General features: G+C 36.1%; 1 protein-coding gene across 2 annotated transcripts in view; it reads right to left on the reverse strand.

The window, feature by feature from the left end:
- LOC150102022 (transmembrane protein 120 homolog) overlaps positions 1-19,758 on the reverse strand; it is a 208,996-nt gene that overhangs the window by 42,226 nt on the left and 147,012 nt on the right. For both annotated transcript variants that reach the window (XM_090400395.1, XM_090400394.1), the window contains one exon: positions 2,911-3,003. In XM_090400395.1, coding sequence (XP_090256521.1) covers positions 2,911-3,003 — 93 coding nt within the window. The remainder of the gene's footprint in view (positions 1-2,910; positions 3,004-19,758) is intronic.

Genomic DNA, 19,758 nt, shown 5'->3' on the forward strand with positions numbered 1-19,758 from the left:
TATGCAATTTTGATCTTATGTAAATTGTTAGATTCTGGAATGGTGACGTCAGATAAATTCCGAAGTCGCCAATTTCAGATCAAACAACTTCCAATCCTGAACATATCATATAATGCATGATTTATACCTTATATATTTATGTACATCCCACCCATTAAAAGCTGCAAATCTTTGTTACATTATTACTATGAGAGAGCAAAAGGTTTCAAGAAACTTGAGTATTCTCCACTAAGAAGACATAAGAAAACATAAGAGAATAAAAAATCATCCACTATTTATCTTTTCCTATTTAATATAGATTTTTTAAATAATTCATAACTAATTTGGATGATTTAAAAAATTGTTGAAATACATCTCATCATCTTACCATTATTCACACTGAAAAACACTACTGCCAGACTAAAATCTATTCTGATTATAATTCAATCAATAAAGTAAAAGTAGCTAATGAGCACAAAGACAAAATAAATTGAATTAACATGAATACTGCTAGTTTGTTATCGTTATTAACGTTAGACTTCCAAGACCATCACAAGACTCATTGCAAGGGGGGCTTTCACTTTCACACATAAATATCAAACCATGTGAGTACAGAAACATTGTGCAATGTTTCTGTACTCACATGGTTTGTACTCATTCGCATGTACTCACATGCTCTGAGGTTTGCACCTGGAACGCATTCAACACACAAATCTTTCATCAATCTCTTACTTAATACCCCCACCCCCTCTAGCACTGTATGATCAAAAAATTCCTGATAACCTTAAGGGATATACAGAATACAATTATATTTCTATGTGATTAAGTTTACATTACTGAATCCTTATCAACAATTCTACTCTAGATCGGTCTCTAATTTTTCAGGACTCCAACATCATCAGCAGTGTTTTCCAAAACAAAAATCGAAATTTTTGTTTTGGAAAACACCAAGCTGTCTCATGAGGTAATTTATCTAAGTGAAGTGCTTTGATAAGTGGCAACTGAAAATTTAAATCCATATCATGAGCACATGATGATAAATTTTCAAATCCATGGGCATAGTTGTGACATGGATGTCCATTGTCCATGTCTCAGAGCTTAGGAACTGGCAGTGTATTATTATCAGATCATGAGTGATAGCAACTTTCAGTATTTTACAGAAGTAAAAACCATATGCATAGTCTTCAGACTTCATCCATACTTACTGGATGCAGTGATATGGACAAATGAAATGAAATGACAAGTGCACATTATTCAACCATCCTCTTAAGTGCAATGCATATCAAGTTCAAAATGCAGGGAATACAGGTCTGGTTCCAATCTTTTGCTTTACATCCAAAGTTAGAATAATAAACAGTAATGAGAAAAAGATATACAGATTGGGCAATTATGACACATGCTTCCTTGTTTTTAACTGTTATGCTAAAACATTCCACTTAATAAAAATAAGTTTTTTTCCATGTTATAATTTATTATTCTAATACTTACGACTTACATTTTGATCTGCTGCCATACATCAAGCACAGACTTTATCAATCAGAGGAATGAATGACTGTTTTGCAGATTTTAATGTCACTACACTACAGACATAGCAAAATGAATCTGCACTGTTTATATAAGTATGAGATATCATGCAACTACAACTTAAATGCAGCTGGCGCTTTGTGCAACAAGTTACTTTCACTTAACTAGTGTTTCATGATTGAAGTGACTATGGGAAGTGCATTTTGGTGGAGTGGCTAAATTACTTGGGAGTAAAAACATAACACGATGCTCAGATCGGTAGCCACGAACCCGAACCTGCCTCCTCTCACTTAATTGTTAATGCAATCTGGACTTAAAAACAACTGCAGAGAGTTTCAGTATTGATACCACATGTTTTAAGATAATTAAAGAGTTTAATCCAGATTCTTACATCTAGCAAAACCTCCACATCATCCCATGAAAAAAAACAGGTGTTTATGAGATTCATTGCTTGCTTTTGTGGCATTTGCTACATAGGCCAAATGGGAAGGTCATGAGAGATCTGCATGCCTGAACACATAAGAGATGCTGAAAAAAGAAGAAGACAGCATAAATCAGGTTTGGCATTGCATACAACTACCACATGCCATCAAGTAATTTGACAACAAATAAAAATGCCTTATATTGATCATAATTGTTTTAAAACAAGGAAGACTCTGAAATGCTGTAGATCCCACATAATGTAACAAAAACCAACACTTAATCCTATACTAAGTTCGGTCTGCTTTCATTAAAAATCTAATCGTTGCAGACCTAAGATATGATATGCGTAATGCTACAGAACATGACAGCAGAAACTAGCATTGTTCCAACATGCATACAGTAACTAAACATTTTTATTCTGGTCGTTTATTTATATGTACGAATTGTGAAGTTCTGATAACATCTACTATATGTAATTAATTGTTTCTAGTCTCTTTTCTGTACAACTTTTGCTAATACATCTCATGATGTAAGTCTGGCGACTTATGAAACTTGTAAGGTTATATTTTATTAAACTTGTTAATTATCTTAAAACATGTAGTCTCAATACTGGAAAGTATCTAAACCACAGAAACTTACACATTCAATATTGAATAACAATCTCATTGTACAGTGATAGAGGCATATACATCTGCCAAATGATGTATTTCTTATATATTTGCATACTCTCTCTGTGTCACCAGTGAACTGACTCAATGCAGCTCACTTCTGAACAAAAGACATTTTCTTAAGTAACTTTGGATGTAAAACAACAGTGATATTAATTTTGTATTTCAGCACCAATTATGTTAAAATCACATAAAGGCAAGTTTCTATGAGCACTATATAACTATACCACTTATCTTTCTCAATTAACAAGGAATTGCCTGAATATGTGTAGTCCTGTTTAGTAAAAAAATTTTTATATCAAATAGCATAACTTACCTATAGTAATATCCATATTGTATCGTTCACCTAAAGCACGTAATCGATACAAACAACCTTGCTGATAATTATACTGTAGAAACTGGAGAAAACCTATTAAAAACATTTAATAATTATTAATTCTGGTGATGTCCAACTTGAACAATTTAATTTTTTTTTTTTTTTTCAGCTTTATGGTTTATGGCTCCTGTCCAGTTATAAAGTAATATTTTCTTCATATTGATCTTTAATGATTTCAAAATTAAAAAAAAAAAAAAAATTATAAATAATATATAGACGTCTTTTTCAGATATATATATATATATATATAATCCCAAGTGTGCAAACTTAATTGTTTGCACACTTGGGATTAGGAGCTAAAATAACCAAGCATATAAAATTGCTTGGTTATCCTAATATATATATATATATATATATATATATATATATATATATATATATATATATATATATATATATATATATATATATTCTCTATATATAAAAAGATAAGCCGAAATTTGAAATGTTTTTATGTCATGTTTTTTGTCTCTTCATTGTTTTGAAACGTCCAACAATGTGTTTGCCTTCATGAGACAAACACAGGGGGGGGGCTAGTATATATATATATATATATATATATATATATATATATAGTCAGAATTACTACAGAATTAGAGATTGATGGCCCTCTTCCATTCCGGAATGTCAAACTCACTCATGTATCTGACAAATTAAAAATTTCTATTTACAGGAAACCAACTCACACCAATAGATATCTCCATGCATAGCCCCATCACTATCCATCTCAAAAACTTGGCATTATTTCTACGGTAGGCAAATGTGTTCGCTCCTTCCTCTATGAAGAGGAAGATATATATTAACAAAGAACTTCAATTTCTTCTTACAACCTTTCAGCAAAATGGTTATTCAAAACAAACAGTTAATAAGCTACTATTTAATCCATCTCCTTGCCATACTGAAGATAGAAATAGTTCAAAAGGCTACATATCCATACCATATATCAGTTCTGTTTCACCAAATTTAGCCAAAGTTCTTAAAAAATATAACATACGGACTTCTTTCACTCCTCTACTTAATCTCCATTCCTTGCTCAGTATGCCCAAGCAAAAACATAACAACCTGAAATATCCTGACATTTACTGTATTTGGTGCAACTACAACATGCCTTATTTTGGCCAGACGGAAAAATCCATTGAATTACATCTAGAAGAACATAAAAGAGATGTCACATATGGCAGAACCAGAGCAACTACTTTGTTGAAACCATGTCCTGAATTCTGCTGATGCTAACAAGGAAAACTATCATTCATCAGTCTTATGGGACAGATCAGAAAATATCGTTCGATGCTATGATGAACTGGAAAGAAGAATTGTCGAATCTAAAAAAATTGTCCTCAATCCAGTACATCTCGACACTAACCTCCGCTATAATCTCTCACACTGTCATTGCACTACTATCCAACTTTGGCATTCACGAGACCTTGAACGCATGTGCACGTCCAACAATAAAGAGATACACAGAAGAGCTTCAAACGTAAATATGTTAACACTTTTTTTCTTTCTTTCTTTTAAGTGACACTTTTAAGGAGGTCAGCATTTATAGTTAAGAATTTATGGAGACACAACACACGTGTCAAAATAATTACTTTACTTAACTTATATTTCCTAATATTAAGTAAAGTAATTATTTTAACACACGTGTTGTGGCACCATAAATTCTTAACTATGAATGTTAACACTTGAATGTATAGATTTTTTTGTCTTTTGCAATGTTTTTTGGTAGTTACCTAGTTTTCTAAGAAGAAACTAGTTATGCAGTTTACTTAATTAAAATAGTGTTTCCATTTTTATCTCTCAGCTTATAGTTATTTAATCTATTTAACACACACACACAACCAATAATTGTCCAGACACTTTAGCAACCTACAACTGATACCAGCAGGCAAACCCTAATATCAGGTATGTCCACCTTTGGCTTTGATCACCTCCAGCACTCTTTGAAGGAGACTTTCCATCAACGTGTGGCAGACATCAGGCAGAATTTGTCTCCATTCCACCACCAAAGCAGCACTGAGTTCAGTGACAGATCAAAGACGTGCTGCTCTGGACCTCAATAACTGCTCCAATTAACCACAGGCATTCGATGGGGTTGAGGTCAGGACTCTGAATATGCAGGGCAGTCGTTTAACACCCATCTCTTCATACCATTCCATAACAGCTGCAGCTTTGTGGCATGGGGCATTATCATCTTGATAGTAACATGGATCTGTTCCATAAAAACTCCACAGTGAAGAGAGCACCTGATTATCCAGAATATCAAGGTACTGAGCTGCCTTTATACAACCATAGACAACAACCAGTGGTCCCACTCCAAACTAGCTGAATGCACCCCACACCATTACTCCTCCTCCACCAAACTTTATTGTTGGTAGAACACACTGTGGTAACAAGCATTCACCAGGCTGCCTCCACACCCACACCTTGCCATCAGACTGGAAATAGGTGAACATTGATTCATTGCTCCAGAGTTACTGTTTTCCACTGATCAACTGATCAGTTCACACGCTCTTTGCACCAAGTTAGATGAGCCACCTTGTTCGTTGTTGTAATGTTTGGCTTGTGTGCTGCTGCTCTTCAGTGAAACCCAGTAAATGGAGTTATTTTTGTACAGTAATAGTGTTCACCATGGTTTACTGGCTCTGGAAATCATCGTGAATGGTCTGTGCCAACTGCACAGATCATTCACTAGTTAGTAAATAGGTGGCACGCAAAAACTAGTTTTTGCGTGCCACCCATTTAACACCCTCCTGTCCCTGTCTGAGTATTTTCTTGACCTAGTGATTCCAGAATGTCTCCATTTTTTAATCGCATCGCCAACTGTTGATTTTGGATGCTCCAGCTGAGCAGCAATAGCGTGTATGGACATACCACCAATGTGACAGCCCATGATGACACCTCTCTAGAAGTCCCTGAGTTCATGTTGTGTTGCCATATGTAGCAGTTGAATACCACCTGTATTCAAGTGCTACAATGAAATGCTGCTTTCTGCTGTACACCAGTTTTTATGTTATTAACAAACCCAAAATGTTCCATAACTTCAAATAACAGGGGTGTCCGGACAATTATTGGTAGTGGTGTGTGTGTGTGTGTGTGTGTGTGTGTGTGTGTACATATATATATATATATATGGTCTGAAATGTTCTCAACTTAACAATGAAAAAAAAATTTATAATTTCAAAATTATTTTTATTTTTCAACATAATCCCCTTTAAGACTAATACATTTATTCCAGCGCCATTGTCCCGTCCCTGTAGTCATTCTCAGTAAGATCTGCAAAATACTCCCTCTACAGCTACAATCACCTTGTGATTTGAAGAAAAATGCTGACCAGCGAAGAAGAGATAGAAGAAGAGATTTTAGTTTTGGGAAGAAATAGAAGTTAGAGGGAGTCAAATTTGAAGAATAGGGTGGATGTTCCAACAATTCATTTTGAAGATCCTGTAATTTTCCCATTGCCAAAACACCTTTGTGGGCAGGTGCATTGTCCTGATGAAAGATGATTTTTTCTTCTGCAAACCGGGTCTTTTATCATGAATTTTTTCCTGTAGTCTGGTTAAAAGATCGGAATGATATTCCCCAGTTATTGTTTTACCCTTTTCAAGATAATTAATAAGCAAAACACCTTCCAAAACACTGATGCGATGACCTTTCCTGCTGATGGAATCAACTTTGTCTTCTTTGGTACTGAACAACCGGCTTCTGTCTACTGTTTTGACTGCTATTTCGATTCTGGTGTGCAATGATGAATCCAAGTCTCATCCATAGTAATAAATTGATGCACAAAATCAGTTTTATTCTTGTTAAAAGGCTCCGAGCACTGTTCAGAGATTTTCATGCAAGTGCATTTTTGATCTGCTGCAAGGAAACGTGGCACCCATCTTGCACGAAGCTTTTTCGTTTGCAATTCTTCATGCAAAATACATCCTACACATTCTTTTGAAATGCCTATAATCTCAGCAATTTAACACACTTTGACTCACCAGTCATCCAATACCATATTGTGCACTTGATCAATGATTTCTGGTGTTGTTACACTTTTTGGCCATCCTTCACATGGATTATCTTCAAGGCTGGTATGGCCACGTTTAAACTTGGCAGCCCATTTCTTAATTGTCAAAAATTTTATAACCGCACGATACTCAATTTTATCTATTCCAAGGGATACAGACAACACTTCTGCTTCGGACAGCTACATAAACAAACTACTTGGTAGAATGACTTGCAATTCCACATGGATGCTTATGACAGATGTACCAACTTAGAAAAAAAAAAAAATCTTGCCGATAGTGTTGCCATCTATGATCGATGCCAAGAACTTTTCAGACCACCCTTCATATATTATACCTGACAAGATGCTGGCAGATTAAAAATTCACAATAACATTCTCAAATCAGAAACTAGCAGGCTTTTCATAGGGTGCAAACGTGCTTAGTACATTATTATTATTATTATTATTATTATTAAGAGAGTCTTCCAGGGAGCCAAGATATCAATGAGGGAGGCCATACCATTCGCACCAGCTGTGATACCTGTTCTTGAATTCATTACACTACTTGTACATACAACATCCAATCCATTCCCATCACGCACCACTCTATGAGAGAAAAATCGAGCTCTCACTCCATTCTTGACAGCATTCATTCTCAACTTCCAAGGATGCCCTCGCTTCCTTTCCTCACCTTCCAAAAAATTAAAAATTCCATTTACTGAAATTCTGTATAACGCTTTAAATAGTTAGCAAGTTCTCGAGCATATCATCCTTTCCTTCTGCTGTTTGCTAGTATCTGCAGTCCACAAATTCTCAATCTATCTTCATAATCAGTATTCCACAATTCTGATATCATTTTTGACACTCTCCTTTGCACTTTCTCCACTGTATCAGAATCATCATTTAAACCCGGAGACAAGACCTATGTGCAATAGTCCAAGCGAAGTCTTAACAAAGCCTTGTATAGAGGCAAAATGACTTCTTTATTTTTACTTTTCAAGGTTTGTTTCAGCATTGCCATTATTCTCTGAGTTGTATTTACAATTTTTGGTATATGACCCTTGAACTTCAAATTCCGGCCTGCTAAAACTCCACGATCTCTAGCTGATCAGCTTCTTCTAGCATAATCCCACCAATATAATACAACATTGGATATCTAATCACACCAAAGTGCACAAGTTTACATATATTAACAGTGAACTGACAGTCATTTTCCCATGCCCCAATTCCAGCCTATTCAAATCATTCTGCAAGTATTGCATATCAGCAGCATTCCTGATTACCCTACCTATCTTTGCATCATCAACAAATAGCAGTATGTTGCTTATCAAATCCTTTCCAATCTCATTAATGTTTAGATTGAATAACAAGCAGACCAAGCACTGATTCTTGCAGTACACCACTGGTTATTTTATTTTATTTTATTTTTTTTAATCTTTGTACTGGTTATGGGCAGTACTACTCTTACATCACATCCAGACATCTCGTCCAAACTTGATATAGGCTTAAGCCTTTACAAGTGTTTTACCCTATGCCTGTTCTAATTATCGTAGTCATTCTCTGGTGGCAACGCCATGCCACCAGTATGCCCTGTAGGGCCCTCAAGGAAAGAACTTTTATATTCTTCTGCATAAACCCAAGCTATTTTAAGTCCTTATAGCTATTTGTGCTCCATATGCCATGTAAAGAGATGGAGGTGCTGTTAAAAATTGGAGTTTCCCCATACTCCTCCCGTATCTTACTAACTAGATCTTGGTTATTCTTATAATAGTTTACCTTATTATTATGGCTATAGGCTAGTGGGCATCCTATTTCCACCACCTGGGCATCAACTACCGAAGCGTCACCATCTCTTTTAATCACTAAGTCTGGCTTATGCAAACTCTGCACATGGACCATGGGTGTGGAAGCAACACTAGGCTATATGAGACAATGTCTCACTGTAGTGGCAGCGAGCCCTACAGTTTGAGTTGTCACTAGCCCATCGAGCTGCGCAGGCTTGCGTGGGAAGGGCATTGATTCCCGTCCTGATAAGGTCAATATAGTCGAACCCAAGGAGGAATCTGGTGCCATCCCTTACCCAATCATGCTGGGGAGGCACCAGATATGACTCTTTTAAAGGAGTGCCATCTACAGAACAGTGCAGCAGAGATGCCCATCTCTTATGTTCTGCAGGTGCTGACTCAATTAAGGTACCTTGATAACGAGACCAGCCTTTAGCCCACCTAAAGTATTCTTGTATTAATGGGCTACAGCAGTGATCGGCAACCTTTTTTAATATGAAGGGCGCAATACTGCGGGTGCCATGATGCTCGTGGGCACTGTGTTGCCGACTCCTCCTGATTTAAATAATTAAACTTAAAATTGCAATTGGCATGAATGGTTTTGAAATGTCTTTCAATATTACTTTTTTTTTTAGAAATAGCTACCCTATTATTGCATAATAAACAAATACATTTGCCATTATGATTGATAAAGCAAGGCACTCGCATCTAATCTCACAGATACATGCTAATTGTTAACATGAATATTCTCTTTTTGTATTCATTTTTTATTTTTTATGGTATTTTATATTCATTCATATGTGACAAAAATATGTTATAAAAGCAAGGTAAATAAAATAATGTTAAAATTTGAAATCTCATTTTTCTTAAAAACAACTAATCAGAATTTCTAAGCCTCAAATGAGAGAAAAATTGCCTGTGTCATGAGCCCTCCATAATTTTCAAATTTTATATTGCGTTCTTCTTATTAAGAAGGTTGCTAACCTCTGCAAGATGTGCTTTACATTTATGGAAACCACTGGAAATATGTATTATATTTGCAGTGGTTTTTTTTCTTTATGTTTTCTTACATTTTAGTACATACTAGTAATGAATGTATCTCTCAGATATACTGTGATCTACGCTGCAAAATTACCACTGCGAGCTCCAAAGCAGTTTACAATAATTTCTCTGAGGGCACACTAAAAATTCACTGCAGGTGCCATGGTGCCTGCAGGCACTGCATTGCCAACCTCTGGCTACAGAAAGCCTCTCTGCAGATAGGGGAAGAAGATAGTTCTAGCTTCATGATTCTGGACAGCTGCAGGCGTGGGATCACCCATCTAAGTGATGGAACCCTGAGCCCGCCGTCCTTCACCCTCATGTGGAAATATGCAGTAGGGGGGGGGGGTCAGGTGGCAGGCGGAGTCGTGATCTCATGGCTGAACGGATAGCCATGTCCGTTCAGGACAGTACTAAGATATACATCCTACCAAGCACCAAATTGTGGTAAAAGCGAGGTAGGACATAGTGGGAAAGGAGAAACAGTCTTTGCTAGGGCTTGAGAGGAGCTCTCCTCAGAAAAGTGATCCCAACTTCTAGGATAGGGCAGAAGACCTTCCCTTTGAGGTGAACATGATACTTCGAGGTATCTCCGCTCTTCCAGGATGGTCAAAGCATGCAACGGCCTCCCGTGCAGGGAAAACTCTATAATCTTGACTTTAAGCTTCTTGTCACAACCAGAGGGGACAAGAGCTAAAGAGCAAGACTTCTCTACATTAATAGAAAGGCCTCGAATAGAAAAAAAGTCAACTTCCCGGTCAAGGAGTTCCTGCAAGCCTACCCCTTAGTAGAGGCTATGAGAATAAGACCGTCCGCAAAGGCCAAGCATTAAAGGAAGAAGCACTTAGAGAGTAGCCTATATGGCTAGGAAGAGAATGAAGAAACTCATCTATGATGCAGTTAAAGAAAAGGGGAGATAGAGGATCACCCTGGTGAACACCCCGCACTGCAGGAATAGAAGCTGCACGAGACCCTGTAGTGATAGTGATGGAGCTACCCAAGTATAGCCCCATAACACAGGAAAGAAAGGGTTCTGGACATCCAGCAATAGACAGCACTCTAAGGAGAGCAGGAAGGGAGACACTATCAAAGGCCTTTTCAAAGTCCAGTGAAGCCATATATAGAGGTTTAAGGTGGTGTCGGGAATCGGAGAGAAGAGAAGAAAGAAGATATATATTCTCAGCACAGCCGTCCAAAGGGACAAAAGCTCTCTGTCCATAATATGTTGCTGAAACTGTTTGACTAAGATTTTATGATAGAATGTAAGTATCACAGGGGAGATGGTAATAGGTCTAAAAATATGATGCATGGCTTGAAGTTTCTTTCTTCGGAATGAAGACAGTTCTTGAGACGGGTAGGTATGGTGGTATTGCTTTACTATGAAGAAACTCATTTTATATGAAGAAACTCATCTATGATGCAGTTAAGACAGTTCTTGAGACGGGTAGGTATGGTGGTATTGCTTTACTATGAAGAAACTCATTTTATATGAAGAAACTCATCTATGATGCAGTTAAGACAGTTCTTGAGACGGGTAGGTATGGTGGTATTGCTTTACTGGAAAGGAGAATGTCCAATAAATCTTGAAGAATCTTCAGCAGCACCTTCTGAAGCCTAGTCGCAGGAAAGCCATCAGGTCCGGAGGTGGAGAAATTGGATGGAAGAGCTGCTTTGATCTCCTGGATGGAGACAGGCTGGTATATTTGAAGGGCAGGAATGGACATCAATATCGTAGCCTGGTCATCATTAGGAGAGTGTGGAGGTGGAGCAGAAAAGACTGTACTCCAGAATTTAACAAAATCATCACGTAAGTCTGCTAGAGGTGGAGGGGAAGCACAGTCAAGGATGTTCTTGGTACATTGCCCTTTATTCTTTTTATAGCGGGCAATGCACCAAGTCTTGTAGACGCACATCCCCCATATACCACTTTTTGATATCTGTCAGTCAGCCACCCTCTTATCCATGCTAACATTCTATAATCCAAACCCACATTCACCAATTTATGCAACAATATACCATGCTGTATTCTGTCAAAAGCCATAGTGAAATCCAAAAGTATCATGGTGTATCTGTTCCCCTTGCCTAACTCAGTGGTAACATTATTATAGAATGTGAGCAAGTTGCTAAAACATGACCATCTCTTAGTAAACCTAGACTGTTCATTGCAAAATAGAGATTCTTTGTCAACTCATTTCTGAATTGTTGGAAGTTTTTCATGATGTGAAGTCATACCACTACGAGTTGCACCAGTCCTGAAAATACTTCAGGTGCAAACTTTGTTTGCTTACATTTGGATAACGGATTAAACCAAGTATATAATTTCTTGGTATCTTTAATTTATAGTATAACCAAGTGAAAAAACTTTCAATAGCCTTTCTCTAATCCAAAGTAATGTAATAATAAGGTGTGACACCTTTTGGCAACTGGTATAGGAAAATATGACTTTTGCATTACTTCAAGCTTGGTATCACTTTGGGTCTGGTTCCTATTGAAGAGACCTCTATAAAGGTCGAAACTGATCTGGGTAGTGACCCTTTCCATAACACATAGCATTATACATGTCTGCAAGGAGATGCCTTAGTATCCCATAATGCAAAGCACAAGTGATGTGAAGTCATACCACCTTTACCATGAGTTTCCCCGGTCCTGAAAATACTTCAGGCACAAACTTTGTTTGCTTACACATGGATAAAGGATTAAACAAGTATATAATTTCTTGGTATCTTCAATTCATTTCTGAATGTGAGCCCTAACGAATGTTTCTAAAATCTTCACCAGTACCCCTGAGATACTGACTTGTTGATTGTTGGTCTTTGCACCACCCTTGTGCAATGGGATTACCATACAATCTTTCCATTATTGCAGAATCTTTCCTATTCTGAGATTCAACTTGTATATCCTGCTCAAAGGCCTGAACATTCTTTTAGCAGCCATGCTGTTATCCCATCAGTACTTATTGCAGAATTCTTATTCAACTTGTGCAACAGCTTTAGTACTTCTTCCTCATGAGTTTCTTCATGCAGTGAAGAGGTAGCAGTGAGTTCAATGTTGCACATACCAGGTTGACAGCTTTTAGCAAAATAGCTACTCATTAGTTGAACAATCTCTTCTGTATCATCAGTCACCTGTATAAATCAGCATTCAGTAGAGTAATTCATTCTTTGTTTTTTACTTGCAGCATAATGATACAATTCTTTTGGGTTGTCTTTAACTTGCAGAGTCAGTTTCTTTTCATATTCAGACTTAGCTTTCCATGCAGCACTTGTGAATCTTCTCGCTTGCTGCTTATAATTTTCATAACAAACATCATTATTATTATTATTATGTGACACCTCCAGGGAGTCCAAAGACTCATCGAGGGAGAGTGTGCCAACAGCATCGAATGATTGATCTCTTCCAACTACTAACTGCGCTTAAACTTGCTTAACTTTTTTTTTTGTGTGAGCCATTAGTAGCAGAGGCACTACCAATCAACCAACCTTTGCTGGTAAAGGTTGCCAGCAAAAGTTGCTGGCACTCGGCTTCAAATTATGCACTTGGTATTCCTTTCACATCATCTTTTTTTTTACAAATCTCTTGCTTAATTAGATTACACATCCATTTCACCTTCAAACTCTAAGGACACATTCTGATTTTGCATCTTTAAGTATTTTTAAACACTTCCCACGCACTGTCAATATCCTTCCCATCCAACAATGGATACCATGGCACAGGACTTGGCATACTCCTCGAGCGGTTATAATTTCCAGCTTTCTTGTTCATCATGTAACCTTTCCTGAATGGAACATTCATAAACTTTACAACTTCCCAAGTGAGTACCGTATGATTACTATCTCCAACCGGAGGCAGAATTGTTATGTCTTTAACTGAAACTCTCTCTGACACTATAATCAGATCAAACACTCTTTGACCACAAGTTCCTATTGTCATACGTTGCTTGAGGAAGTTGTGTCACAACAGCTCAATAAATTCAGTTTCATTTTTCTCATGAAATTTCGCAGCTATCCAATCAATGTTTGGATAATTAAAGTCGCCCATTATGATTACTCTTTTTGCACCATTATCTTTATTGATTGATATATTTTTTCATCACTAGCAACCAATCCACAAAGTCTGTAACAACATCTTCACTAAGCATTTGACCTTGTTAGACCACTTCACACCAGATGGCTTCAAACTCACTGCCACATGAAAGACTGTTACTAGCATTGCAGCTATAGGTCTCAACACTAACTGGATTCAAGTCATCCAATATCATTAGTAGTACATCCCTCCTCTCCTATGCTGTCTATTGTTCCTAAAAATACTATACCCTTTACACTCAATAACAGTTAGTATGTCTGCTTCTGATAGCCAGACCTCACTAATGCTTATAATCTGAGGTACCAATGTACTGACCAAGGCAACAAACTCTACTCCTTTATTTTTGATACTCCTAGCAGTCATGTACAGACATAATAAGTTACTTGCATGCTGTTTTGCACACACTTATCTGTGTGACACACTTGTTTTTATCTAATGTCTTATTTATGCAGACATCTTTGCACATGTTTGATGGGTCTGAACCGGATGTACACTTTATCATTCTCTCTCTTCATAATCATTTCCATAATAATAACCATTCCCAGCATTTACCTGACATTGTTGCTCTTACACACAGATTATCACAATTCCTCCCATCATAATTCCCTGAATCTCTGTGTTAGATCTCATATTACTAATTTCTCAAGACTGCTGATGCCAAATGCATTTGGCATATGCATTTAAGTGTAGGTTATCCCTCTTATACAAATCTATTCTTCCCTCAGACTCACTCCACATATCCAAAAACTCACATCCATTCCTTCTACACAGTTTATGCATCAAATCGTTTGCCATAACAGTCCTTATTCATAATTCATTTTCATCATATCTAGATAATATATTAATCATTTTTACTTTCTCACACTCATTTCTTCCAACAACCTTTCATATTCTCTCACATACTAAATTTATCACTAGTTATGTCATTGGAACTTATCAGAATTACAACCTCTTTTGATTTTCTGTTCTGTTTTTAATTGCTTGCACTATATTTGTAATTTTTTCTCCAGGAAAACTTGACATTATAACTCGCTCATCAATGGCATGTTTTATGATAGAATCACCACACCAAATAACATCATACTTTGTACAATCAACTTTACTTACCTGATTTTTGTTGTTATGCAACAACTTACTTGATTTCATGCTTTGTTGTTTTCCATTTTGCTGCTGAACTTTTTTTATTCTCCATGTGTTCCTCTAAATGGCACATGACTTTCTGTAATTGCTTTCTTGTCTGTCTAATAATCTGCTTAAAAGCAATTTCAGAGGTTAAAGTATTCTTAACATCGTCTTTAGTGGAGAAAACCTTCTTCTCTACTTCTCTGTTCTTGTTATCATTCCTTTTATGTGTTTTTGGTACAATTTTATAGTTGTATTTAATATTACAACAGTTATATATGAATAACAGATTTGGCATTAGTGTTTCCCACAGCAGAATACTGCTCTTCAGGTTGGCTTAACAGTACTCACTAATTGATGTCAATCTATTAATGAGGTGTGAGCACTGTGTGAACCAAGCCATGAAATTTATCTCTGGAACAATAAGATCAACACGAAATCACTGGCCTTTATTTTTTTTTTTTAATTTTGTTTAGGATTTTAAGCAAACTATAGAATAATTACTGAGAACAGTGCTTGTCCATGCATGAAGAAATTCTCCATATTCTGATGTGCAAATGTTGCATGAAGCCTTTGTATATCTATGGTCTATACTTAACTAAATCAGGACAGGACATAGGAGATGAAAATAGATGCTCTACAACAAATGGAACCGGACAGACTCTCCATACTGTGATTGTGGGAACGTTGCCCAGCCCATTAACCATATTGTTAGTGATTACCCTGTGTTTTCTTATCCTGGAATTTATCTGGAATTTTTTTATGTTAAACTTGAAGCTTTATTGTGGACTCAGAATCAGACTGATGATGCCTTTTCTGTTTTATGTAAAATTTCACCTGTTTATTCTCTTATCACTTATCATTCTCTAAATTAACTTGACAACAAATTATATTCTTGTTTTAATCCTATATCCACGTGTAAGTGTGAACATTATGGGAAGAATCACTACCCAGACTAGTTTTGACTTTTACTGAGATCTCATCAGTGGGAGCTAGACCCAAAAAGATACTAAGGTTAAATCAATGCTGAAGTCACATTATTAAATACTCTGGATGAGAGACAGTATAGTTGTGGAAAGTTTTCTCCACTTGGTGTGAGGAACTTAGGATCTTTCTCAGACATAGCCAAGTTAGCCAGTCTTGGGCATGGACTACAGGGTTTTTCTCCCCAGTTTATCTAGGATTTTTCATCCTGCAAGAAGGCAAACCAGCCTTGAGGACTCAACACTGGGAGGTATAGGACTAACCACCTTATTCTTGTGTACAGTTGCAGTTAAATTAATAGAAAACCCTCAACACCACAATGTAAAAGAGGGAAAAAAGGAAGAAGAAGAATACAATATATATTACACCTGATTTGAAGGGTCACTGCATACATTAGTAATGCCCATTCTAATAGTGACACACTTGGATATAGAATTAAAACAAGAATATAATTCCTTGTCAAGTATAATATACATTGTAACCAAGTAGAAAATCTTTCTATAATTTTCTTTAATGTTCATAAATCAACTTTAAAAGATTACAAGTTTTGTATGGGATTTAAAAATCACTGTTTCTTAGTCTTAATCTGCCAGCCTAGTTGGCTGAGTGGTTAACATATCCACTCTCCAACCAAAAGGCTGCGAGTTTCATCGCCCAGTGCAAGACACCACTACACCACTTATTGGAGTCTTGAAGTGGCTTGAAAAAGTTACATGTTTGGTCTCTAAAGCAAGGTTTCTGAACCTGGTATAAAATAAATACAATATACAAAATCAATAAAAATTGGAAGAAAGAAAAATCCTTAACCAAACTGAGGTATGATCTATAGGTTTATAGAAGCCTTCTGTGGGAGGAAGGGAGCCACATTTAAAAAAAAAAAAAAAAAAAATCAGAAGAGGATTCAAACAAACAAGAACAAAACTCTGAAGTATATCTCTCAAGTATAATATATATACATATATATGTGATATAATTGATTTACTTAGCTGAAAGCAACTGTTTAAATAAACAGCACTAGTTGTGCAGTTTATTTAAACTAAAATAGAGTTCTAATTTTTATCTCTCAGCTTATGGATATTTATTCAGTTTCAAAAAAAAAATATATATATATATATATATATAATTTTATAAAGAATTGAATGACTAGAACCGAGATTTAAGTAAAAAGGTTTTAATATAAAAACACGACTAGTTTCGGCTTAACAGCCATCATCAGGTGAGATTATAAAAGAAAGAAAAATGAAAAAACACTAAAACACCAAAGCTTAAATAAACTATGAACATCATAGAGAGTCTCTATGCATAACTGACACTAAATCGTTGCGGTTGTATTTAAAGCTGTTCTTTCATTAGTTATATTGTTCGGAAAGTGCGTGCTAGTAGCATCTCGTGAACGCCAGTACATGATTGCAGCTGAATGACAATCTGGGAGGTTGTAGCTCAAGTTATTATTTAGATGAACAGGAATGAAGATGATTTCACTAGATTCCACGATTTTTCTCTCTAGTTCAACATTGCAACGGCAGATGTTAGTAGATTTTTCCCAGCAGACTTTGTGACTTTGCATTTCATCATTAGGATTAGCTGAGGAAAGGATATGACTTGATAATGCACTGGCTCGCTGTCTCTTGTAAGTAATGTCCCTCACGTGTTCTTCCATACGCAATTCGACAGATTTGTCTGTCTGTCCAAAATAAGGAATATCACAATCACACAATATTTTATATACACCAGGGTATTTGAGTTGATGATGACATGGTTTCGGGTGGCTTATTAAGAAACAGATCTTTGGAAGTGGAGTGAATAAGTTTCTGATATTGTATTTTCTTAGAACATTTGCAAATTTATGTGAAACTGTACTTATGTAAGGAATAGATATATTACCTTTGAATCTGTTTGTTTCTTCTGAGTGATGTCTAGGAGGATTAAGAAGGTATTTTTCAATGATTCTCTTGGAATATCCATTAACTTCGAAAGAAGTTTTCAGATGGTTTATTTCTGTAAGAAGTTCATTTGGGTCATTCAGAAGAGAACGGGCTCTGTGTCCCAAGGTGGAAATTATTCCAAGTTTATGAGGAAGGAAGTGATGGGACTGATTATGCAGATATCTGTTGGTATGTGTGGGCTTTCTATATATCAATATTTTGAATTTACCAGAAGAGCGAGTCAGTTTGACATCAAGAAAAGGCAAGGAATTATCCATTTCAAGCGTGGCACTAAACTTAATACTTTGATGTCAGAAAACCTTACGGTTTTCCGGGCACGAGGAAAACCATAAGGGAATCATGTCCATGGCTCCAAATAATGAAGACATCATCTAAATAGCATTTCCAAACTTTAGGTGTTAAAATAAAGGAAGAGATAGATTTGGTTTCAAAATCCTCTAAGTAAATATTTGCAAGTACAGGGGATAAAGGATTACCCATAGCTAGTCCATGATTTTGTTTGTATATATTATCTTGAAATTTGAAGTAACCGGACCTGATGCAATGTGTAAGCAAGGCTAACATTTTTTTGGATAACTTGTCCTTGAGTAATGTTAGGACTTCATCTGTTGGGACATTAGTGAACAGAGAAGTTATGTCCAAGCTAGCCATAATTTCATCTTCATTAAATGTTATATCCTTGATGTATGTAACAAAATCTGTAGTGTTCTTGATAAAGGATGGTGACTTGATTGAAAAACTTTTTAGGTATTTGGCAAGATATTTTGAAAGGTTGTACGTTGGAGAATTGATACCTTCTACAATGAGGCATAGTGGGGTGTTCTCTTTATGGATTTTAGGAACACCATATATGCGAGGAATTAATGGAGGGAGAGAGAGCGCAGAGATAAGTAAACGTTTCGGGATAATTCAGTGGTTGTTTTTAATAAGTTGTTTGTACGATTTTGAAGTTCACGAGTTGGAACGTTGGAGAATTGATACCTTCTACATTGAGGCATAGTGGGGTGTTCTCTTTATAGATTTTAGGAACACCATATATGCAAGGAATTAATGGATGGACAGAGAGAGCGTAGAAATAAGCAAACGTTTTGGGATAATTCAGTAGTTGTTTTTAATAAGTTGTTTGAACGATTTTGAAGTTCACGAGTTGGATCTCTCTCGAGTATTGAATAGGTATCATCTTGTAGTAATTCAAGCATTTTATCAGGTAATCTTCAGAGTTGAGGGTGACTGTTGCATTGCCTTTATCCACAGGAAGGATTATTATATCTCTGTTGTTTTTTAAACTTTTAATAGCTTTGCGTTCTGTTAAAGTAATGTTATCTGCAGGTGGTTTTGCATTATTGATAATGAAGATTGATTCAATACGTAGAAGTTTAAGAAACGACTTTGTCATATTGATGTGTGGTTTTGAGAAGTTCCTATTATTTTGTATTCTTTTTAATGTTTCAAATTTTCTTATAAGATTTACTTTGTTATTATATTGTATTGTGGCTGCTTGAGATTCACAGTTTATATTAAAGGTATGCCAACTTTCGTTATCTAGAGATTCTTCCAGTTTCTCCGCTATAGTTGTTTTTTATTGAAAAGAAAAGCGAGAGTTCATTTAGTATCCGAGATACTTTCAGACAGTAGGTCTAATTTAGCTTTATGATATTTTCTCCTTGCACGTTCAGTTGTTATATTTTCTTTAAAGGACATAAATTTAGGAAAGACAGTGTGAAATTTGCAACGTTTCAAGAAGACCAACCTGTTGATGCTTAGTCCAATCCTCTTCAGTGTTTTGAAGTTTCTTTTATTATTAATAATAGAAGCCTCGTCATGAAGATTATAGATT

Source organism: Typopeltis vanoorti, chromosome 11 (genome assembly GCF_054136105.1).
Source record: "Typopeltis vanoorti isolate ZY-2024b chromosome 11, IOZ_Tvanoo_1.0, whole genome shotgun sequence".
Lineage (NCBI taxonomy): Eukaryota > Metazoa > Arthropoda > Arachnida > Uropygi > Thelyphonidae > Typopeltis > Typopeltis vanoorti.